Source organism: Typopeltis vanoorti, chromosome 10, assembly GCF_054136105.1.
Source record: "Typopeltis vanoorti isolate ZY-2024b chromosome 10, IOZ_Tvanoo_1.0, whole genome shotgun sequence".
In the NCBI taxonomy this organism is placed as follows: Eukaryota; Metazoa; Arthropoda; class Arachnida; order Uropygi; family Thelyphonidae; genus Typopeltis; species Typopeltis vanoorti.
Genome location: NC_143558.1, coordinates 122,026,963 through 122,053,266, shown reverse-complemented (window position 1 = coordinate 122,053,266; position 26,304 = coordinate 122,026,963). Strand labels below are relative to the sequence as shown.

General features: G+C 36.2%; 1 protein-coding gene across 1 annotated transcript in view; it reads left to right on the top strand.

Moving 5' to 3' along the window:
• Nucleotides 1-26,304, top strand: part of LOC150102751 (disheveled-associated activator of morphogenesis 1-like) — a 527,894-nt gene that overhangs the window by 445,347 nt on the left and 56,243 nt on the right. Inside the window, exons 20-21 of the mRNA XM_090398621.1 lie at nt 1,655-1,869; nt 21,130-21,191. Of these exons, the coding sequence (XP_090254747.1) occupies nt 1,655-1,869; nt 21,130-21,191 (277 nt within the window). The remainder of the gene's footprint in view (nt 1-1,654; nt 1,870-21,129; nt 21,192-26,304) is intronic.

The window sequence follows — 26,304 nt, the reverse complement described above, 5'->3', positions numbered from 1 at the left end:
TCTTGAGTCTCCCCATTTCCCTGTTTGTCTTGCACTCTTGATTTCTCTATAATGATGACTCACTTCTTCATTCATAAGCACCACTTTGATCTCTCCCTCCTTACTCTCTCACATTGCTTTTTACTTCCCGAGATTTATTCTCTGCTCTCATTACTCTCCTTTCCAGCAGCAGTCTTTCCAAATGACTCACACCAAAACCATTGAAATGTAATCCATCACTCTTATACAATTCAATTCGTTCTTCAGCCTCATTCCACACATTAACAAACTACGCTCCTTTCCCTTCACACATTTCTGCATTCATGTCACTGAATAATCTTTGCTCTCTTCATCTCATCTCTATCATACCTGGACAACACATGGACAACAACATTCTGATATCCAATCTTACATTTTCTTTGTTCCCAGTTAACTCATTTTTTCCCTACTACCACTACCAACTCTTTTGCTTGCTTACTCCTAATAACCAATACCTCAATCACTCTATTCATTTTATCTACAGGAAAACAAACCTTGTGTATCTTCTAGTTTACCACACCTCCAGTAATCGAATCCCCCATATGCCACTTACAGGTGTTTCATTACCTTTTCATACCGACATAATTTGTTTTCATGTTCTTCATTCTCCCATATGTATCTACAATTTTCTTCATTTCACTTTACATCTATCTCATCTTCATCAACTCAGATTTCAATCTATCCTGCTTGGAACCTTACCATTAATTGCACTCAATTTTTCGACATTGTTATTGCCCACTATAATCTCAACAGAAGTGTTTTCCTCACTATCACTTCACACATTTTCAGAACATTCTCACAATCTTCTTCATATGCTGTTTCAGTTATGATGCCATGTTCCCTACTTATATTTAAACTATTTAAACAAGTCTCATGGTCCATCACAATATCACACTTCTTACATACCCACACTTGCTCTTTTTTCTTATTCAGCCTCTCTACCTAAATATCCATGTGGCATCTTCCCACACTAACAAGAACAGTGAATTTATAGTAATACTGCCTAAGAAATTTTCTCAAACACCACCTTCCACAAACAAAGTAACACTCAATCTACATACATAATATCAACACACATTAAATATGAAATTCACTTAAACTAGCATTCAAATCTTAATCAATGTAGTAGCTTAGTGTGTTGCCATTGAATCCTGTGGTTGGCATTTTCAACTTTCTCCATGTTGTGCAAGACCAGATTTGTGAGGTTTGATAAGATGGATGTGTTCTTGATGCTCAGAGATGTGTTCATTTGCAAATTTTCTGTGTGTCGATAGTAATACAAGTTACAAGAACATGACACTTTGTATATGCCAGATAGCATCAGTGGTGAGAGTTTGTCATTTGGAGAAGGAAACAAATTGTGAATTTAGTTTCTAGGTAGTAGTGAGTTTGTATTTCTTCAAAATTTTTGACAAACATTCAGAGATGCCTTTGATATATGGCATAGGAGTCCTGTGGGCTTCTTCTTGTCTAGGTTGACGTTTTGGAGGTTGGCTAATAATTTTTTTGAGTTGTTATTGGATTAAATCCATTTAGTAAGGTTTCAGATGTACTATTGTTGTAATAAATAAAGATTACATATTAATTTTTACCAAGATTTTGTTAATGATATTTATTTCTCACATTTTCTTTGTAGCTGTGATAGATGCCTGTAAGGAAGTGCAACGTAGTAAACGATTAAAAAGACTCCTAGAAATAGTTCTAGCATTTGGTAACTATATGAATAGAGGCCAGCGAGGAAATGCTGTCGGCTTCCGCTTGTCCAGTCTAAATAGGATAGCTGACACAAAGTCCAGCATCAACCGAAACATCACTCTTCTGCACTACTTGATAGAAACCTTAGACAAAAAGGTAACTGCATTTGAATTTCCACTTTCATTTTGATACAAAGTGCAATGACTTGAAATAAATGATGAGAGAAATCATGAAATAAATTCACACTCCTAAATAAAATTTTGGTTCTTAAGTTATGGGTGTGGTCTTTAACCATGGCCAAACTAAAACTGTTTGGAAATTTTCATGTAAACTATGAATAGCCATGATGATATATAACAAAAATGCTGAATATAGTTTCTTACATCTTGAATTTGAATAGCCCAGCCAACACAATGGTAATCATAGGTAAAAGCAGATACTGCAATTTATGTGATGCTTCTTCTAATGCCAGAAGCATGTGGAATAAAGAAATGGAATCGTTAGCATTAGTTTGTTTAATGTAAATAAAAGTTATAGGCATCAATGGGACTTGGTTGGCAGGAAGACAAAGGTATGGGAGGTAATGCATTTGAGACTCTCTGATGTGTGAGAGAGAGAGAGGCCAATAGGACAAATTATATAGTTGGTTGCAGCTATAGATGAGAGAATGCAAAGGAAGATGTAGAAGTCATGCATTAGCAAAGGTGACATAGAGAGAATGAAATTAAATTTATATAGCTATTAAGAGATAATTATCTGGAGCAGTATGTGATGGAAATGACCAGGACTGCATCTACCGATATTATCAGAGAATTTTCCCATAACCAAGAAAGCCACACTACCTCCAATCGAAAGAGAGTAATCATGCAGTTCTGTCTAGGAGATTGCTGAACATGAGATTTTCAGTTAAAAAGCGATATATGTGAAACAGAACAGTGATTATAACAAGCTCTGAAGGTAGTTTGGAGCAGTGCCATAAGAATTTGTAAGCAAAGAATGTCAGCAGTTCAAGTGGTCAAGGGGAGTTTGAAGAAAGCAGCATTTAGGAGGATAAATCAGGTATGAGTTATATGGGTGAATAAAATTGTTAAGTAGAGGCTGAAAAAAATTGTGGAGGATAAAGGAGAAAACTGATATGGAGGCTCATGAGCTGCACAAAGCACAGGTGAGATGGATGATGAAGAAGGCAAAATCGGATTATCAGTGGAAGTTAGTTAAGCAGAACCAAAGGAAATCCAAAAGAGTTTTTTCACTATGTGTGAAAAAAATGAATGAATGACTATGAAAGGAATGATTCCCCATGAGGGCAAATTAAAGATTTGTATGTTACAAAAATTGGGAGAGGCAGAAAAGAGTGGACAAGACAGAAACATAAGTTACTTTTGCATCCATTCTTTTATAGAATAGATGCAGAAGAAACGTTTCAATATATAACAAGGAAGAGAACACAAGTCATCCCTGGAAATTGCATACGAGTGTAGTTAGCAAATGTGTGAGGATTAGATTTTATTTTGCTTGGAAAGTGGTGAATGAGTGGAATGGGTTGCCAGAGTTAATAATGAGTACTCTTTCAATGAATAAACTCAAGAAGAAGTATGATAAATCTTGTGTATTTAATGGTTAGTGTAAACTATCCACAATGAGTCTGAATTCCATGGAATACCCATGTAATAACATTAAAACAATAATAATTAATAGGAACAGATATATTCAAGAAAAAAAACAATAAAATGGCACAATAGTTTTCATGACCATGATACAGTAAACAGTTGATTGCATTAACTACAAACTGAGATGCATCGTAAAAGCATATAGGTTAAAGTGCAAATATTATTGAGAACTTGTTGCCACTGTTCTTGCAATCTTACCATCATTATCAAGTAAATTTCACTAGCTCTTCATGAGGCAACGTATTCACTTCAAGATATTAGCGTAAACTATTGGATTAGCCACCATCAGTGATATCACATTTATTATTATTATTACTATCCAAGACCTCATGGAGTCAAAGACTCATCTAGGAGGTCTTTTTATCATACACAGCTCATACTACTGAGCTTTAAACACACTCAAATGCTCTGCAGACACCACACTCTCAGGCAAGGCATTCCAATCATTCACAACTCTGCATGAAAAAAACCTGCTTCTCAGCACCCTGCTCACAACCTCTTTATACAGTTTCCAGGGATGACCTCCGGTTCTCCCCCGATCTCCCACTGTTTTCTGTAGAACCTCTCCAACATTGATCCTATAACAACTCCTTACTAACTTGTAGGTCTCTATCATATCTCCCCTCTTCCTCCTATCCACCAAACTCTGTAAATTGCATCTTCTCAATCTTTCCTCATACTAGACATTACAGAGGTCAGAAACTACCTTAGTCAGTCTCCTCTGGACCCTTTCCAACATCTCTTCGTCCTTTTGAAAACCAGGTGACCAAATCTGGGAACAGTAGTCTATGTGTAGCCTAATCAAAGTCTTATACAATGGAACAAGAATCTCCCTACTTCTAGAAGTCAATGTCCTCTGCATCATTTCCCAGAAGTCTTTGTGTTGTCTTCACAATTTTGTCAGTGTGTCCTAAATTTTAGATCATTATCCACTATCACCCCAAGATCTCAGATTTCCTCCACCTCCAACAATATATTCTCACTGAGCATAAATTCTGCATCCCATCTTTGCTTTCCAAATTTTAAAACCTACATTTTGCAACAATGAACTTGCATCCCATTCCCATGTCCAATCACTCAATTTATTCAAGTCTTCTTGCAAGGCCACAACATCTTCATTACTCTTTATGGTTTGTCCCAACTTTGCATCATCTGCAAACAACTGAATATCTCCATCCAAATATTCGCCAATATCATTAATATACAAGTTAAACAGTAATGGCCCTAAAACAGACCCCCGAGGCACACCACTAGTGACTTTCCTTTTCCTGGATATTGTTCCCAATACACAACTTGCTGACACCTATCAGATAGCCAGTCTCCAATCCAATGCACTAATCTAATATCCAACCCCACTGCTCTAGTTTGACTATCAATTTATCATGAGGTACTCTATCAAAAACCTTTGTGAAATCTAAGTATATTTCTGTGTATCCCTCTCCTCTGTCCAAGGAAGCAGCCACCTTATTGTAATGAGTAAGTAGATTACTAAAGCATGACCTCCCTTTAGCAAATCCATGCTGTTCCATCAAGGATAATACCATTGTTGTCAACACAATTCTGGATCCTAGTTCTCACAAGCTTCTCCAACAACTTAACCAGAACACCTGATCCACAGATAGGCCTATAATTTGATGCTTGAGTTCTATCACCTCCCTTATGAAGGGCACAATCTTTTCCTCCTTCTACTCCTTAGGAACTTGGCCCAGTGCAAGACTCATATTAAAAATATATGTCAATTCAGGTGTCAACTCCCTGGCACATTCTTCAAGACAAACACGAGATAGGTGGTGTGAAGTGGACTGGATGACGAAGGAACAAACTGAGATGTGGGACTGCTACTCAGAACAGTTATTTCTACAAAATCATAAGGCTACATAAAATGAACTGAAATATTCTGCGGAATGTTGGTGAAGAAGTATTATAAGTAGTCCTACTATTAATCAGTTACACAAAACCTGTTGTCCCTTCAAAAAAACTTAGTTCCAAAATGCTGGCCTGGTTGGCTGAGTGGTTAGTGTACCCACTTTCCAACCAACAGGCTGCAGGTGTGAATCCTGCAATGGGCATGAATGTTTGTAACTGTAATTGGATGGAAAATGAATTTCATTGCATGGTGTGAGACCACCATCCCACTTATTGGAGGCCTGAAGTGATTTGAAAAAAGTTTCATGTTTGTTCTCTGGAGCAGGGTTTCCAGACTATGTAAAAAGTAAATTGAAAATACAAAAAATATATAAAATCAATAAAAAAAAAAGCCATCCATGATAAAAAATGTACTATAGGTGTGCAAATAACCTTTTGTGGACAGAGCATAAAAAAAAATTAAATGAACAAAGGAAAACATGTAAGGTGGAATTTTGATCAATTAGAGACATGAGGCTTTCAACAAGCCTGTCTGAAAGAGAGTCCGATTTCCAGTTTTTCAGATAGCCTGGATTCCATTTTAGTTAAAACTGCATAGTTGTTGATGCACTGGGTGTTTCTTCTAGGAATGTACCAAGAACAAAAATGGAAAATGCAGGAGAAAATAACATGAGAATGGTATCATGAATTACTATAATAAATAAGCTGATAATAGGCCTAGAAACAGAATTTTGAGCCATACCACTAGTTACTTTTCTGGGATGAATCCCCCCCCCCTCACTACAACCATCCTACACACAATTTATTGGTATTTTCAGACAACCATCCTACTATATGATTGGATTGCAGAGAATTTGAATGTATTTAAGGCATGGTATGTTGAGCTGTGTGTGTGTGTGTGTGTGTGTGTGTGTGTGTGTGTGTGTGTGTGTGTGTGTGTGTGTGACAAAGGGGTCTCCTATTATGAGTCTGACTCCATAAGGATCTTGGGATATATAATAATAATTTATTATTATCATATAAGCTTACAGGGTTCTTAAATTATGCTGAATATGCACAATATATAGCCTCTGTCAGTCAAATGTCAACCCTGTCTTCAAGTGGTAGAAACCTGTTCACAGAGAAATGGACTCCAATTACTACTACCAATATTGTTGACAGTATAAGCATAGTAACTTAGATAAATATTCTAGGGTTGCACCAAGAACAAAAATGGGAAATGCAGGAAAGAATAACAAGTAGTCCTACTATTAGATAAATACTAATCAAGCCATAGACATCAACTTTCTCTCTCTCTGGCTATTGGCTTACCCACATTATAGGCAGATGCAGTAGAGGAGTGGTAACTGGCCACATTATAAACTATTTAAAACTCGTGAAACAGAAGATTAACCTAAATGAGAAACAATGCTACTATGTAGAAGGGAAACCCACCTTACCAGAACAGATAACGGTGACCTAAATTATAAATAATATGGAAGAGTAATAAATATCAAACATCAAACAATTGGAAGGAGTTAAACTGGAGGAAGTAAGAGAAACAAGATATCTGGGTTCAATGATTGATATAAACCTGAAATTTAGGGGACATATTGCAAAGGTAGTGAAGGTAACGCAGAGGATTGCTGCAATAATGAGAAGGACACTGACCTGCAGAGATAAAATGGTTATCATTCCGTTGTATAAGACTCTGATCGGACCACACTTAGACTATTGTTCTCAGATCTGGTCCCTAGGATTTGAAGGGGATAAATTAACTGTGGAAAGGATACAGATATGGACAACAACCATGGTTTCAGGAATGTACAATGTTAGTTATGAGGATCGGCTGAGGGAGTGTGGACTGCAGAGTTTGGTGGATAGAAGAAGGAGAGGTGATATAATTGAGACTTTTAAACTGTTGAGAGGTGGTTACAGGGTTGACACTGGGGAGTTCTTTCGCTTGGTTGAACAGCGGGAAGGAATCATGACAAGGGGCCATCCCTGGAAGTTACAAAAGGAAATTGTGAGAAAGTGGGTGAGGAGTGGTTTCTTTGTATAGAGGGTGGTTGAACCATGGAATGCATTGCCTGATGGAGTGGTGAGAGCGAGAACAGTCAATGCATTTAAGGAGTGGTATGATAGACTTTGTGTTTCCTAGGAGGGACCTCCCTCGATGAGTCTTGATAGACTTGTGTTTCTTAGAAAGGACCTCCCACGATGAGTCTTTTGACTCCACGGAGGCCTGAATAATAATAATAATTATTCAAAACTAAATCTCAATGATTCAATTATTTTTCTCACTATTATTTATAAAACTGAGACATGTACAATTAGCAAAGATGTAAAACTCAAAGGAAGACTATAATTAACATGGTATATTATATTATAGGTATTACAAACCAACTGAAAGTAAGCCATAAGATGATGAAAATCTTGCACAAAAGAGAGAAGATGGCAAATCATCATTCATGAAGACAACATTTCCTACGACAGAGACACAGAGAGAAAAGAGAAGAAGCAGAAGCTTCAAACCCCATGAAGTCCAAAAACATTATTTGAGGTCCGTATTAACTGCACTGATTCACACAATGCCTATCAAACTCTCTTTGAATGCATTTACTACCAACAGAATCAGGACCAACTCTGGCAACCTAGTCCACTCACTTGCTAGTGTACAAGCAAAACATTTAGTCCATGATATAAACAACAGAAGAAAATGAATAATCAATTTGTTGAACTTAGTAATATTTCACTGGATTTCTAACCAACATCTTCAGAGCACAAATTACGACTGGGGTAAAACACACAGTACTCAATAAGATTGTTAATTTCAGCTAACTGAAAAGGAATTAATGTCCTATCAAGGCATCCTCTATAAGAGAAAAGTTTAAAAAAAAAGTTAATTCAGAGAAGTTAAGGTAAATGTAGTCTTAGCATGACCATCTCCCAGATGTGTGGCAAATTAATGCAGCCATACCTGTTTAGGTTTGGAAAATGTTTCATAGCTGATACTGATTCCAAAAATGATCTATCAGACTTCTAGCAACTTCTATGCAGCACAGTTATCTTCTTTCATTTAATCCTGTGTGAAAATATCCAGAGCACAGTCTCCCAGTCTTGACTTGCCATACAGATGAATGCAGAGAGTTTTTATGTTCTTCAAGGTGAATATTAACAGATCCACCAATCTGACCAAAGTAGGCTAAGTTACAGGCACAAGGCATAAGTTACTCACAAATGCTCAAGAGGATAAAGTTGATCCTTAAGAGAATAGTTGAAGATTGCTAGTTGGATTTTTGATTTGAGAGTCATATAGTGACTAAACTTGTGAGGATCTTTAGCTATCTTTTCAGAGGTACAGTGGATATAAGGTATGGTGATGGTTTTTGTGGTGATCTTGTGTTGCAAGAGATACAGGGTATGCAGTGTTTTGTTTATTTTATAGGGATTCTAGCCATTGGCTAAAAGTGTTGCAAAGATATCCTAAGTTCAACAAGAGCTTTCCCACCCAAACAAATGGCCTTAGTCTGTTTTGAGGATGCTGTACTGTTGGGATGGGTAACAGTGACAGCTTATATCCGTACTGTTGGGATGGGTGATAGCGACTTCCAATATGTGCATATAGGTTCCCAATAAACAGAAAGGATAATGAACTATTTGTTTGGGTGGCACAGCTCTTGTTGAACTCGGGTAGAGGGTGCCTTGACAGGACATTAATTCCTTTTCAGTTATAGCTCAAAACAATTTTATTGAGTGCTGTGTGTTTTACCCCAGTCGTAATTTGTTCTCTGAAGATGTTGGTTAGGTTTTAGCTCATCTAATGTGTCAAGGAAAGGAAAACAGTTGTTTCTTTTTCTATAGTGAACTGTATTTTGGGATGTTGGCACTAAAAATGTATTTAATGGGTTTAGGCCATGAGACCAAATAACAAACACATTGTCTATGTAGCATGGCAGATCACAAGTTTGTGTATAGTGGTGCTAAGCGTTTGGTTTCCTAGTAATTCCATACAGAAATTGGCTTGGGGGGGGGGGAACACATGGTAGTCACATCTAGCTGTTTGTATATACTCTCCATACATGAAAAATAATTTGCTGATGATGTAAATTGGATACTGCAGGTCAGTGGTGGCAAACCTATGGCACGCGTGCCAGAAGTGGCACGCCCAAAAATTTTGCTGGCACATCGACGATTTACATGTGATATCCTTTTATGCGCTTATAAATTATTCAGCCTTTTTTTTTAATTGTTACAATATGTACAAGTTAAATTTTGTTTTACAGGAGAAAGCAACTATGAAGACATGAATTTGATTGGTGCGGTATTAACAAAAGATCACGCGACCCAAAGACAAATGGAACCAACAATTTTTGAGCTGAAATGCTAATTCTCTTCAACTGAACTCCATAACATCTGCAACTGTCATAACAATATTCACTATATATTTCTTAGTTTTAAGACATTCACGGCGGGGTGTCGTTTATTGTTCCGACAGAACTTCTCATTACCGGCAGACTCAACTCACACAAAGTTTCAACCCATGATTGGTTTTTATTGCCTTGTTTGTGTTTGAGCTGGAAGGGGAACTCACCCAAGCATTATATGGCATGTTTCAATTCGTGGTAGAATTTTATTTGAAGTTAGCCTCTGTGATCTATCATAATGATATCGAGAATTTCAAATTAATTAAAAAATTGGACAATAGTTTTAGTTGGCTACTGTGTTTCTGGTGCAACGTATGGTTTTGCTTGCCTATACAGCATAGTTTCTGTGAGAGGGGTACATGTGATTCATTAGTTAGGCACTGTTTTTATTCCAGCTGTCTCTAATTGCACTATTTGTTGGGAAATATATTACACAGACTGCAAAAGCCTCTGTACCTTATTCAGAGATACAATAAAACTTTTTTTTTCTTGCATCTACAGTATATAATGGGTGTTGGGGAGGGTGTGTTGTTTTTTGTGTGGGAGGTATATATGCAAAACCTTTTAATGTCTTTTTTAGTAAAGTGAAATCAGGGGTGCCAGTTATACATGAGGGCAAGTTATATTCGATGGCGTTCACCGACAAGTCAACATCCTTCTGTTGCTTCCCCTGCTCTGCTGACCTCTATGGCGAGTTACAATGCATAAATATTTTTATCACTACAGTTTTTTTTTTTCAAACCAACATCATTAAAATCAATTTAATACTACAATAATCAATTTTAACACTGAATAATATTATAAATTTTTGGTGACCAGAATGGGATATGTCAGTGAAACTTACCAGAAGTTAATTTAATGATGTTGGCCTGAGGAAACTACAATATTGTGGCATTAGTTCTGTGATTGATAACTAATTTAAATGCATACTTTTATATTTGTCGACATGCTACACTGTATACATTAAGTGTATTAATACTCTTTATGATTATGCCATAATTAATTATTAATACTTATTTACTAAAATAAATAGCCAAAAGGCTTCACATCGGCGATACAAAATTATATAAATTAAGTGGATATTAAATCCAAAATTATTTCAAAGCCGACTACAGAAACTATAGACGTTTCTCGCGAAATTTGACCAGAGATCTTACGGGAATACACTCGCCACCATACTACGAGTTGCCTTAACCGCTAGAGCAACTGGTAGTATGGCGGTGAGTGTATTCCCGTAAGTTCACTGGTCATATTTCCCATGAAAATTCTATAGTTACTGTAGTTGGCTTTGAAATAATGTTGGATTTAATATCCACTTAATTTATATAATATTAATACTTATGTTAGTTTAATGTATGAACTCATAAAAAATGGGAACGGTATTTACGAGTAAGGTTGTTGGGACTGAGCCCTCTAATACAGTAAGAATAAATAAAAATACAGTCTATAGAAAAAGAATTGAGAACGACTGATCCTTAGAATTCCCTGACTTTTCCCTTTTCTAATCACACATGCGTTCATTATGCATTTCGCACCATGCATCCATCAGTAGGCAGAAATAAGCAGCAGCAAGTGCATTATTGTTGTGTATGTGCACTGTTTTGTTTTTGCTACTGTAAATGGGAATTATAAAGATAATTTAATTTAGGCATGTAATACATTGTTGATTTTTCTGAAACTATAAAAAATGCACTTGATTTAAGTTGTGAATTATTTTGTTACAGTTCTACCGAACATTGCTGGCGAAAATAAAAAAACGAAAATTATCACAGTCAAGCAGTAGAGAGTTCCAAAGCTAGTGGACTGAAGAGTATGGCATGATTAATAAAGACAATAAAGTAATATGCATTTTATGTTCCTGGACAGTTGTGTGCAGAACGTCATCATGAGACAAACCATAAATCGCTCCTTGAGAAAAGCAAGGATGAACAGAAAGAATTTATTGCTCAGACAATTAAAAATAGGAATATCCAGTCAACAACCCTAATGAAATTTATTGGCAGTCGTTCAAATATAACTGCTGCTAGTTTTTTTGCCTCAAATGTAATTGCTAAACATGGGAAACCTTTTAGTGATGGGGAATATATAAAAGAAGCATGGTTAAAATGCGCACCAGTTCTCTTTGAAGATTTTGAAAACAAGGAAAAAATTATTCAAAGAATAAAAGATATGCCTTTGGCTAGAAACACAGTGAAAGATAGAATCATAGAAATGGCTAATAATATAACTCATCAGAAACAGATATAAAATCTTCTGGTTTAATTTCTCTTTGTCTTGATGAGAGTACTGACATAACTGGATCAGCTCATTTAGCAATGTTTATTCGTTATTGTGTTGGGAATAACATCAAAGAAGAATTGATAAGTTTAACATCATTAGCAACAACAAAAGGAATAGATATTTGCAACGCAGTTGTAAATGCACTCGTTGAAAGAGATATAGATCACTCCAAAATTATATCAGTAACTACTGATGGTGCTCGCAGTATGACTGGAGAGGAAAATGGGTTCGTCAATTTATTTACCAAATATATTGGACATTCAGTTCTGGGTTTTCATTGTATTATACACCAGCAGCTTTTATGTGCAAAGGCTAGTTTCAAGCCAATGGAAGATATTATGAGCATCGTAACAAAATTGGTCAATTTTATATCGGCACGTGCTTTAAATAAACAAAAATTTATAGACTTATTAAGTGAGGTAAACTCGGTGTACAATGTAATAATAAATTTAGTTTAATCCTTTATCCAAGCGTGAGCAAACAAAGTTTGCGCCTGAAAGTATATTCAGGACTGGGGTAAGGTGGTACAACACCAGGGCACTCCTTGCAAAGGTGGAGTAAGCTACCAACACTCCTATCTCAGTATCTCCCATAATGCAAAACACTTCTTTCTCTAAATCCAGAGTAATTTATAAAAAAGGGTGGCACACCATTTGGCAACTCCTATAGGTAGAGATGACCTGCTAATGCTTCTGCCTGGTATCTCCACTCGGGCCTTGCTCCCACTGAAGAGACCTCAATAAAGGTCGAAACTAGTCTAGGTTGTGGCCCTTCCCTTAATGCATAACATTAGACATATCCGCAAGGAGATGTGTTTTGCATTATGGGAGATACTGAGATAGGAGTGTTGGTAGCTTACTCCACCTTTGCAAGGAGTGCCCTGGTGTTGTGCCACCTTACCCCCATCCTGAAGATACTTTCAGGCGCAATGTATCTTCAAATCGGTGTACAATGGTTTACTTATGTACAACAACGTCTAATGGTTAAGTCATGGGAAAGTTCTTCAAAGATTTGTTGAGTGTTTAGATGAAGTCAGACTTTTTTTACATAATGAGAAAATCATGGAAAAATACATCAATTAATGAATGTCGAATGGCTTTCGAAATAAATGTTTTTTACTGATTTGTGTTTACATTTAAATGAATTAAATGTTAAACTGCAAGGTGTTAACAAGACAATTATTGTCATGTTTGATTTAATCAAAGCATTTGAAGCTAAATTACCAATTTTTAATCATGATGTCATTTCCAGTACCTTACGATATTTTCCAAATACAAAAAAAGTCTTTGCAGATCTAGAATCCCATGAAAACACAGATCAAGTTAAATTGACAAATGAGTTTTCTACAGTTATTCAGTCGATAATCAATGAATTTTCTTCAAGATTTATGCAGTTCAGGCAATTTTTAGAGACATCGAAATTTATTTTGCACCCGGACACAACATCAACAGATAAACTCAATTTGGAGATTTTCGAGTGGCTGAATTTGGAAGATATAGAAATGCAACTAATCGATTTTCAATCTAGTTCTATATGGGATTCTAGATCTGCAAAGATTTAGAATCCCATATAGAACTAGATTATAGTTCTATATGGGAACCCATATAGAACAGACAACTTCACATCTCATTGGCTAAATCAATCAAATGTTTTCTTCTGATTTTGCCACTGAATCGCCAAGGTTTATTTTTTGTTTTCTAACTCTCATTGTTTTCTCTAATAATATTTATATATCTGCATGTTCAGTTCATCTCTGAAAACTACTTGACTGATTCTTTTTAAAACTTTTGTACTATATATATATATATGCCAGCCTGGTTGGCCAAGTGGTTAGCGTAACTGCTCTACTGCCAAGAAGCTGTGGGTTCAAATCCGCGTAAGCATGGAAGTTTGTGATTTTCCCCTCCTAATATGGGCTGGGTCACCAGGAGTAGTAGACCTAAAACCTCCTGCAAAGGGAGAGGCTTTCACCCTGCAGCGGATAGAAAATAGGCTGTTAAAATATATACCGTATTTTCTGGTGTATAAGACGCACCCAAGAAATTTAATACAATTTTCTGGAAAAAAACCTAAACTTTAAAGTATGATTTAAAAAAAAAAAATGGATAAAATAATAGGTAATTTTTAATAGTAAACTGACCTTTCAGAAACCTGCAAAACCCAAAACCCATGTCACTGTCATCTGACTCTTCTCTATCATCATTAATTTCTTCTCTTTCTTCTTCCTCTTGTTCTTCATCATCATCATCATCTTCATATAAGAAATGATCTTCACTTCCATCAAGGGCATTGCTAATTCCACATTTCAAGAAAGATTTAACAATAGTTTGTTCATTCATTTTTGACCAAGATGTCTTAACCCACTCGCACATTCACACGTTCCGCGTGCTTTTCATTACGCAAATTGTAGAAAATCTCCTTCTGACCACACCAAGTTCTAATCATTTTTTCTGTAGGCGGAGGTCCAAAATGTCTTTCAGCTTCCCTATTCCCATGTTCTTCCACATATTTTACAACCTACAATTTGTAACTTGAAGTATATGAATGTCGCCTGTTTTTTTCCATCACTAAAATCTACGGGGAAATATCAAACTGAACACAAAATATCTCAACACATCAACTTAATACTGATAAACATTGGTAACTGATTACTCGGATAAGATATTATGAAACTTGAATAGGGACTTCCCGTTCTTAGCCAATGACACGCTAGAAGTCAAGTGAAGGTCACGCATCAATTTGATTGCACCATTGACTGCCTATAAAAGGGAGTGCGTATGACTTTGAAAAGAGGAAACAATCTTTACCTTCATTATATAAGATGCACCCCATTTTTAAGATGAATTTTTAAGGTAAAAAAGTGCGTCTTATACACCGGAAAATACGGTATATACACTCGGATCTCTTTTATGCGTATCTTTTTTATGCAGTTTTGGAGTTGTGCGGTGCATATTTCATGCAAATTCGGGGTTTCCCCATTGTACATAATAAACGGCGTATTGCAGCACATTCTGGCATCACGTGAGTAACTTGTAAGCAGTGAGTGTCCGTTGAAGTTTAATTTTGCATGTGAGTAAGTGTTTGTCTTTTCATTATCGTAAGTTTAAGTTTTGCTAATTTTTATTTTAAATTTTAATTTGGCCCAATGGAGAAAAAAAAAAAAACACAAAAGAAAAGTAATTTCTTTGTAAATGAAAATTATAATTTTAGATCACTTAGCAAAAGGAGATTTAGATCTGTTTAGATCTAAACGGTACATTGGATGGCTAATACAAAGGCCTGGGTAACAACTACTGTATTTACTGAATGGTTCAATAATTGCTTTGTACCAAAAGTGGAAACATATATGAAGCAAAAAGCTCTCAATTTTAAAGTTTTATTAATTGTTGACAATGCACCAAGTCATCCGCATTTAGAACATCCAAATGTGCAGTAAGTGTTTTTTCCACCCAATACAGCAAGCATTATTAGATCAAGGCATAATTGATACTTTTAAAAAATATTATGTTAAGCATACTTTTCAATTTATATTGGATAAACTAGAAAATGAATCATTAACAGTAACTAACATTTGGAAAAAAAATTCTATTATGGACTGTTTAAATCATGTTGCATCTCCTATCGCTGAAATAAGACCACAAACTTTAAATGCCTGTTGGAAAGCAGCTTGGCCTGGATGAGTTGCAAACAGTGCACCCATTCAAACATCTACATTATCAGCTGAAATAATTTCTTTGGCACATGAAATTGGTGGAGAAGGTTTGATACATTTAGCCAGAATGATGCACACGAATTGCTTGTGGATAATGCCTTAAGTGATGATGATATTATTGATTATTGGATATTGATTAACTTTAGATATCATCGAAGTTCCAGAAAACAATAGTGAAGTGGAAGAAAACCCTGTCCCCCTCACTGCAAATATAATTCGAGGTCTTGAACTGTGCAATAAATTGGAAAATCATTTTCTTGTTAATGACACAATTCTGAATGAGTATTTAAATTCCAATGTGAGCTTGAAGAACTGTATGTCTGGATATCGTGAGCTGTATAAATAATTAGTAAAATCATCATCGCAAAGTTTAATCACTGATTACATTGTCAGAAGAAAAAAAATCAGCAAAGAATGAGAGTTAAGCTAATTCTGTTTGTGAAGAGCATGTGTAGGCAGGAAAGTAATGGGATGATCAGGGATCAAAAGGAAACAGATGGAATTGCAAAGGGTTCTAAAATTAAGAAGCAGAAAGGGAAATGGCCCCAGTCCAGCATGGAGAGATCACATCGAGTGAGTGGTATCAGTGGAACTAGCTGTAGATCCAGAAATGAGTTTTTGTGTTTGTATACCAATGCTGGAAGTATAAGAAACAAGGCGGATGAAATGGTTGCACTAATTGCGTCTGTGCACCCAGAGATTGTCGGAATAAGTGAGACATGGTTAGATGAGGATGACATCCTGACAGGAATAGAGATGGAAAGGTATGATGTGTTTCGTGAGGATAGAAGGGGTAAAAAGGGAGGGGGAGTGCTATTGATGATAGAGAAAGAGTTATGTCCATACAAGGTAGAGATGCAAGAGGGAAATTGGGCCAGTGGTTTTGAGGCAGTATGGTGTGAGATAGAGGTGAATAGAATCAAATACTTGGTGGGATGTTGTTATAGATCTGGTAATGTGGATGGCAGTGATAGTGAAATGTATAGTCAAATAAGCCAAGCAAATAAGAAAAGGGTGATCATTATGGGTGATTTTAATTATGGCAATATAGGCTGGAATGAAGAGATAGCAACTGAAAGTAAAGAAAATTAGTTTCTTGAGTTTTTGAGGGATAACTACCTCAGACAGTATGTAACAGAGGGCACAAGAGGATTAAGGGTCTTGGATTTGGTCATCTCATCGGAGGATGTAATTATCAATGAGGTATCAAATCATCCACCAATTGGTGAAAGTGACCATGAGGTGATTACTTGGGTGGTTGCCAGCAGTGCAAGGACCCCTGTGAAAAAAGGGTATATGTGGAACTACAAGGGGGGTGATTATGAAGAGCTCAGGAGACAGCTTGCAGGTGTAGCATGGAATGAGGAGTTAGCTGGAAAAGAGATCAATGCAGCTTGGGGGATTTTCAAAAAATATTTAGTTGATGCAATGTCTAAATGTATACCACGGGTGAGAAGGTTAAATAAGGTAGGTGTGAGATGGATGAATAAAGAGATTAAGCACGCAATACAAAGAAAAAGGGCATTGTGGAGGCAGCATAAGAGAAGTGGAAGTAATCAATTTCATGAGGTTACAAAGACCAGGCAAGGAGGGTGACTTGGTTGGTGAGAGTAGCTAAAGAGAGGTATGAACAGCAGTTAGCTAATGAAGCTAAAAAGAATCCTAGTGAGTTCTTTCGATATGTAGCCAGCAAAAGAAAGAATGATTATGGAAGGATGACATTGATTGGAGGAAATTGTATAAAGACAGCTGTTGCAGAATGTGTGGTGGAGATACTTAATGAGCAGTTCATAAAGATCTTTCAATCTTGTGAATGTGACTTCATGGAGAGATTAAGAGCAGTTGATGATGGGGAGGAGAGACTGACTGTAAGTGAGCAAGAGGTGTTTGGGGAGTTGAGTAAACTAGATGTAAATAAGGCTGTGGGACTTGATAATATATCACCGCGTATTCTGAAGGAATGTGCCAGAGAGTTGACACCTGCCTTGACATATTTTTTTAATACGAGTCTTGCACTTGGTCAAGTCCCTAAAGAGTGGAAGGAGGGCAAGATTGTGCCACTTCATAAAGGAGGTAATCGAACTCAAGCATCAAACTATAGGCCTATCTGTGTGTCAGGTGTTGGGGTTAAGTTGTTGGAGAAGCTTGTGAGAACTAGGATCCAGAGTTGGGTTGACAACAATGGTATAATCTTTGATGGACAGCATGGATTTGCTAAAGGGAGGTCGTGTTTTAGTAATCTACTTACTTTTTACAATAAAGTGACTGCTTCCTTGGACAGAGGAGAAGGATACACAGTAATATACTTGGATTTTGCAAAAGCTTTTGATAGAGTACCTCATGATAAATTGATAGTCAAACTAGAGCAGATGGGGTTGGATATTAGATTAGTGCATTGGATTGGAGACTGTCTATCTGATAGGTATCAACAAGTTGTGTATGGGGGTGTAATATCCAGGAAAAGGAAAGTCACTAGTGGAGTGCCTCAGGGATCTGTTTTAGGGCCATTACTATTTAACTTGTATATTAATGATATTGGCGAAGATTTGGATGGAGATATTCAGTTGTTTGCTGATGATGCAAAGTTGGGACGAACCATAAAGAGTAGTGAAGATGTTGTGGCCTTGCAAGAAGACTTGAATAAATTGAGTGATTGGGCAAGCAAATGGGGATGTGAGTTCAATGTTGCAAAATGTAAGGTTTTAAAATTTGGAAAACAAAGATGGGATGCAGAATTTATGCTTGGTGAGAATATATTGTTGGAAGTAGAGGAAATAAGAGATCTGGGAGTGATAGTGGATAAGGATCTAAAATTTAGGGGACACATCGCCAAAATTGTGAAGAAAACACAAAGGCTTCTTGGAATGATGCAGAGAACACTGACTTGTAGAAGTAGGGAGATTCTTGTTCCGTTGTATAAGGCTTTGATTAGGCCACACATGGACTATTATTCCCAGATTTGGTCACATGGTTTTCAGAAGGACGAAGAGATGTTGGAAAGGGTCCAGAGGCAACTGACTAAGATAGTTTCTAACTTCTGGAACGTCGAGTACGAGGAAAGATTGAGAAGATGCAACTTGCAGAGTCTGGTGGACAGGAGGAAGAGGGGAGATATGATAGAGACCTACAAGTTAGTAAGAGGTTGCTATAGGATCAATGGTGGAGAAGTTCTACAGAGAATAGTGGAAGATCAGGGGAGAACCAGAGGTCATCCCTGGAAACTGTATAAAGAGGGTGTGAGTAGGGGAGTGAGAGGCAGGTTTTTTTCGTGCAGAGTTGTGAATGATTGGAATGCCTTGCCTGAGAGTGTGGTGTCTGCAAGGAGTTTGAATGTGTTTAAGACCCGGTATGACGAGATGTGTGTGAGATAAAAGGACCTCCTAGATGAGTCTTTGACTCCATGAGGTCTTGTTTTAATAATAATAATATCCCTAATTTTTCAACGTAAGTTAGATTATTTTTGTGCGATTTTTTATATGCAATTTTCTGTGGAACGTATCTATGCATAAAACGAGACCCTGACTGTATGTGTATATATATATATATATATATATATATTCCCCCCTCCAATATTATTATTATTAACATCTCACATCCATTGAGTCAGATACTCATTGTAGGAGGTACACACTATTGCACACAATGCTCATCCAATCGTGCTTCACACTAAGTCAGTGTGTATATTTTAACAATACACTCAGCCAATGCATTCCACTCACAAACCACTCTCCATGCAAAGAACCTTTCCCTCACTCCTCTGGTCACACCCTCTTTATACAGTTTCCAGCAAAGGCCTCTTGTTCTACCACCCCTCTCCCATTCTATGAAAATAATAGGATAATAATTTTTGTCCTGGTCAAAAGTAAATTATGACTGCTATACATTTTAAATCTCTCATATCCCAAAACAGAATGAAGATAGCACTATCATTGATAATATAGTCAATGCGCATTTTCTTCATGTGAATTTATACACATCTTTATGTTGGAACATTGTGTTTGTAATGAGTAACCCCATGACTTGCACAGAAGATACTATTCTTATTAGCTTTGCCCTTTTATCCAAATTTTTCCCACACATTCTTATATGCCTGGTATTCGTTTTCTATCCTGCTGTTTAGATCTCCAACAAGAACCAGATTTCTCTTTTTGTTTACTTCCACTGACTTAAAAAAATTCCTCAATCTTTCTTTAGTAAAACCTTTAAGTCCAATTTAGGATTTTGAAATCTATTCACATCACTCTGCTTAAAATTGCTTGCCATTCAAGAAATTATCTTCATGTTTAGTGTTGACTACTATAGCTACTTCTTTTTCCGTAATCACTACTGCTGGAATATAACATCTTAAGACAGTTTACTATTTAACAGTATCTCACCTGTTTTAGTCTTCTTATTTCAGCAGCAAAAATATGTCAATGTTATACTTCTCTAATTCTTCTGTGAGTTCCACTTTTTCCATTTTCCAATGATAGATCTCACCTGATGCTGCTTGTCTTCAATTCTGCTGATGGTGAGTTGTTCAAGTAACTGATTTTCAATGTACACTCTGACAAAAACAGTAATACCCTTGTTTAACTGTGAGATTTCCCAGATGGCATGACATTTCATCATATTGTACCATTATATTGAACATCCAAATTGCCAGCACATCCTTGTTTGTTTGGTATCAAAGCAGAAACTGAACACACAATAACAGGGTGCATCGCAAGAAAGTAAGGATGACTGGACATTGGGTCAGAAATACTGGTTAGATTCTCTGCACTTCTTACATGCTATGTGATGATGTCTTCTCAGTTATCTAGCTTTGACCTTTAAGCAAACCCATAAGTCCTTTATCTATATAGATCTTATGAAGTCTCTTTAGTAAATTATATGTTTATGTCACACAGTTTGTATTTTTTCAGCTCAAAATTATCCACTTCCAAAAACAAGGTTTTGGAAATCTTTGTTGACCATTATAAAGAATCTCGTGTCTTGTATTGTACTCCTAATCAATCTCTCCAGTACTTTCAAACCGCACCGAATTATATACAGACCAGCATATAACTGAACATATCTGTTGTTGCACTGCTTTTGTGCTGCGGCACTATTTTATCTCCTTTAAGACACCTTCTACATTGCAATTACATCAACATACACTACAGAAAACCATAATAACAACTTACCTCACTCACCAAAACAAACTGTTATAAAGACTGTACCAAATCTCTATTGTCATAATACTGTTTTAAAAATAATCTCAAACTCAAGCATAACAAATTATTCCTGTGTATTTGTCTAAAATTTTTCCTTAAATTACAGTTCAGTTTTTAACAGCAAGCTTTTTCAAGGAAAAGTACTCATAATAATTAAATATCTTGAAGGTATATTTTTCTGCATAATAAAACTTGGAGAGTCAAAATGTTACTTGATAAAAAGAGTTATTATTTGAACTGTACTTAAAGTCAGTAATCTTAACAGAAAAAAATTTTGTTTTATACAGTTTAAAGATATTCTCAAATTAGAAGAAGACGTCCCACATGTACGACAAGCTGCCAAAGTAAAGTAAGTCATGTTTGTAATTTTGTATCCGTTGTTTTCTTTTCACTGCGCATCTTAACAATATCAGATGACTTAGTGATAAAGAAAGCTTGTATTTGAATCAAAGGAAATGTTATAATTGAATGATATATGCATGTAACCACAAGAAAGATATTTATTTAACCAAATATTTCGGTCTGGAAATAGCAGACCATCCTCAGTGGTATTACAAGAACAGTTTAAAAAAAAATATAAGCTAGAATACTAACAATAGATCGTTAAAAATAGAACACGCCACGTGATGTTATATCACTAAGTATGAAATGGAATATTTTGAAGTAGAGACATGATTGAAAAAAAAAAAAAAATTAAAAAAAATAATGAATAATCTTGATTAGACTTTCCCAGATTTTTGATATAGATATACAGTCATTACGATTCAGGTTGGGACGATGGAGTAAGGCCTCCACGCTTTCCTTTTTTTTTTTTTTTTTTTTTTTTTTCAATCATGTCTCTACTTCGAAATATTCCATTTCATACTTAGTGATATAACATCACGTGGTGTGTTCTATTTTTAACGATCTATTGTTAGTATTCTAGCTTGTATTTTTTTAAACTGTTCTTGTAATACCACTGAGGACGGTTTGCTATTTCCAGACCGAAATATTTGGTTAAATAAATATCTTTCTTGTGGTTATGTGCATATATCATTCAGTCTTATGTCACAAGTATCCTTAAAACAGCAAATGTTATAATTAAAATACACCTACAATTCAAATTTTAGCATCACATTTGTATTAAGCAGGGCATTAGAGCAATGTTATTATTAACATCTGACCTCCATGGAGTCAGAGACTTATTGTAGGTACACACTATCACACACAAAGCTAATCCAACCGTGCCTTAAACTGATTCAATGTGTCTACATTCAAACACAATGAGACAAAGCATTCCACTCACCAACCACTCTCCATGTAAAGAATCTGCTCCTCATTCCTCTGCTGCATCCTCATTTATACAGTTTCCAGGAATGGTCTCTTGTTCTCCCCTCCCCTATTCCCATTCTATGAAAAATCTCTTCCATATCAACCTGATGACAATCCCTGACTAACTTGTGTGTATCAATCATATGTCTTCCTCCTCCTATTCACGAGGCTTTGCAATTTACATTCTCTCACTCTGTCCTCATACTCCACATTCCAAAGACCACTTACCACTTATGTGAATCTTCTCCAAACCCTTTGTAAAATATCGTCATTATTAAAACCCAGTGACCAAATCTGTGCACAATAATCCATGAGGCTCGACTGAGGCCTTATACAATGATATCATATCCTCTTTATTTCTGCACTTCCGGGTACTCCAACATCATTATCATTATCCAATGTGGCATCATCACAACTTGTGCAATGTGGTCCCTGAATTTTAAGTCCTTGTCCACCACCACTCCCAGATCTCTCATCTCCTCTACCTCCGTCAAAGTTTCGCCACCAAATTTATACTTTGCATCTCCCCATTGTTGCTAACCAAATTTCAAAATCGTACACTTAGCAACATTAAACTGATAGTTCCATGAACCTGCCCATTCATGCAATCTATTGAGGTCCTCCTGTAAGGCCATAACATTTGCTAAACTCTGCACTGCTCTCCCCAAATCTGCATATCATGAGTTAAATTCTTCACAATATCATTAATATATAAATCGGACAACAATGATCCAAAAACTGACCCCTGCAGCACACTACTAGTAACTTTCCTCTTTCAGGATACTGCACTCCCATATACAACTTTCTGATGCCTATCTGACAGCCAGTTACAGATCCAACTCAGAAGTCTGTTATCCAATTCCATCTGTTTCAAATTATTTAAGCTTGATGTGTGGTAGTCTATCAAAAGCTTTTGCAAAATCTAAGTATACCACTACATATGCATCTCCCTTGTCCAAGACATTTGTCACCTTGTTATAGTATATAAGTAAGTTAGCAAAACATGATCTTACTTAACAAAGTCATGCTGACAACCACAGAGAATATTGTGGTTATCAACCCATTTCTGTATCCTAGTTCTTGCCAATCTGTCTAGTACCTTCACCACAACTCCAGATATTCATATTAGCCTATAATTCGTAGCCACAGCCTTATCACCACCTTTATACAGTGGAACAATTTTATCTTCATTTCACTCTCTTGGAACTTGTGCTGTGTAAGATTCTTATTAAACAGGCATGCTAATGCTACTGCCATTTACTTGGAACATTCCCTGAAGATGCTTGGTAATATGCCATCAAATCTTATTGCCTTAATGACATTAAATTTATTTATTTCCTCATATACCCACTGCTCACTCACAATTAAGCCAACCTCTCCTCTGTCTTCTAAAGTTGAGTTTCTCATTTTTTCACCCTGATGAGGATGAAACACACTTATAATTGATCACTGAGTACCTCAACAGTGTCTCCTGCAGCATAACCATTCTACCATTTTCATCTATTAATATCATCTTACCATAATCATTCATCCTTCTACTTGCCACAATATCTAAAAAAACTCTGTAGGGTTTTCTTCACTTAATTTGCTAATTTCTACTCACACTGCACTTTGATTATCTTTACTGAGTCATACTCCTTGTATAACTGATTATTATCATTATTCATCTTGTACTGATTCCAAAGCGCCTTCTTCTTCTAGATTTCATGCTTGTTTCCTTTATTCATCCATTTTACACCTACCTCATTCAGCTTTTTTTGAAAAATAATATATATATATATTTTTTAATAAACGAAACAAATTTCCATGTAGTCAAAACGCTCATCACGAGGTCTCACTCCACCAGTAACATATCTTATCATACTGAACCTTAAACTATTCACATGCATAATAGTGACACCCACTGTTATTCTCAGATGTCTCTATCACATCACATGAAAAAAAAAAAAAAAAAGCCAACCTCTTGGCTTACTTCTCAAATTCTTGCTTAGTCGATGTTAGCAAATGTCCCACAATCATCCTAGATACTTAACACTCATCCCCTCAACCTTTCACCAGAAAGAGATAATAAAAATATTGTCCAAATTGGATACTTGAAAGTCTCCTGGTCCAGAAGACATTTCTCCAATTGTACTGAAGTTTATTCTCTAGAAATGACTCCCAGTGTATGTTGCCTTTTCCCACTATGTTATTCTAATTATATCTGTCCTGCAGCCTGGAAGATAGCCTGCACACAACCCATTCCTACAAAGGATGACAAATCTTTACTATCAAACGGCTGTCCAATTTCACTCACCTGAGTTCTCTCTAATGGAAAGAACCAATAATACTTGACTACCACAGTAACTACCACTGTCAATCAACAAGGGATCTACTTGCTTGTATCACCTATCTCTGGGCAAATACCAAATAAAATTTTGGTGAATCTCAAATAGTTGCTCTTGTTATCTTAAAAGCCTTTGACTAGGTGTGGCACAAAGGTCTGTCAACCAAACTCCCATCATGCAGTGTCTTCTGATTTCAGCAATTGGGTTGCCAGCTTTCTAACAGGATACGCATTACACATGATGGAAAACAGTTCCTTATCTTCTTACTGTGCAACTAATGCTGGGGTTCTTCAAAGTTCAATTTTCTCCTTCTTCCTTCTATATATCAATAATCTACTCCAGCTAACCACCAATTTAGTACATTAGTATATGATTTTGCAGATAAGAGCACATTGCATTTTCATTTGACAAACCATGCAAATGCACAAATCACCACAACAGAATATCAATGTCTACTACCCAAATTCTGATATGCAAACCACTCTTAATGAGATTTGGATAATCATTTCAGTTTTAACATAACACAGTTCTGCCTCATTTCCCATAAAAAGAAGAACACTTTTCTTCCAGACTCACTCTTTGACAACACCGAAATCACCTATACAAGATAAGATTTATCCTCTTTGGATACGCTGACCTCAAATCTCTCTCTCTCGGAATAAATATATTACAATTACTGCCTCCTCAGCATCCCAAAAATTAGGATTTCTTTTGCTCCAAAAGAGCTTTTAACTCTATGCAAATCTGTTCAAACCAGTGAATACTTAATAATCCTTCTCTTGCCAATTCACTTCACTCACTTTACACTGCCATTCTGTTTCCGTTGCTTGCAAATTCGATAAATACTTCCACAGCCAGTGTTTAACTGAACTTGCATCATTAATTTTTCTCCTCCTCATTAAATTCATTGAGACAAGCAGCAGTTATTCAATATTTCTCGACAGTTTAATACCAAATTCTCAGAACAAATTTCTCCTCCTCTTCATTCATCCCTTCTACAGCCACACTCTCGAACAGTCTACCATCATATGTGTTTCTGAAGAAATACAATCCACAGAACTTGTAATCAAATGTGAATACCTTCTTGTCTATTCATGTTACTAAGGTACCACAGATTTTTAATGAAGAGACAAATGGACAGGTAAGTGGAACTGTCAGTTAATGTTCCAAAGTGTAAGGATTTGAAATTTGGTAAGCAACAACGGGATGCAAAGAGATGAGAGAACGGGAAGTGGTGGTGGCGGACAAGGTTTGAAATTAAGAGGCCAGGGCAACATTGCACAAGTTGTAAAGACATCCCATCGGATAATGGCAATAATGCAGAGAACCTTGACACGTAGAAACAAAGAGGTTATGATGCCATTATATAAGGCCTTGATCAAGTCTCATATGGATTATTGTACACAGGTTCTTTGCATGGAGATTGGTTGGCGAGTGAAATGCATTGTCTTAATGTGTTGTGTATGAAGACACATTGAATCAGTTTAAGGCATGGTTAGATGAGCATTGTGTGTGATAGTGTGTACCTCGACTGATGAGTCTCTAACTCCATGGAGGTCAAATGTTAATAATAATAAATAATAAATACAAAGTAAATTTATTCAATGAACTTACTAATATTTTAGTGGTTTTCTACCTAGCATCTCCAGAACACAACTATGACAAGCACACAGGCACTAAACTAAATCATTAGAAACAATTTAAATTGTAACTGAAAAGAATGTCCTAACATGCCAATCTCTATATCTCCAATAACCATCAAGTTAATCATGAAGAAGTTAGACTATCTGGTCTCAGAATGACAATTTCTCAAATCATCGGCAA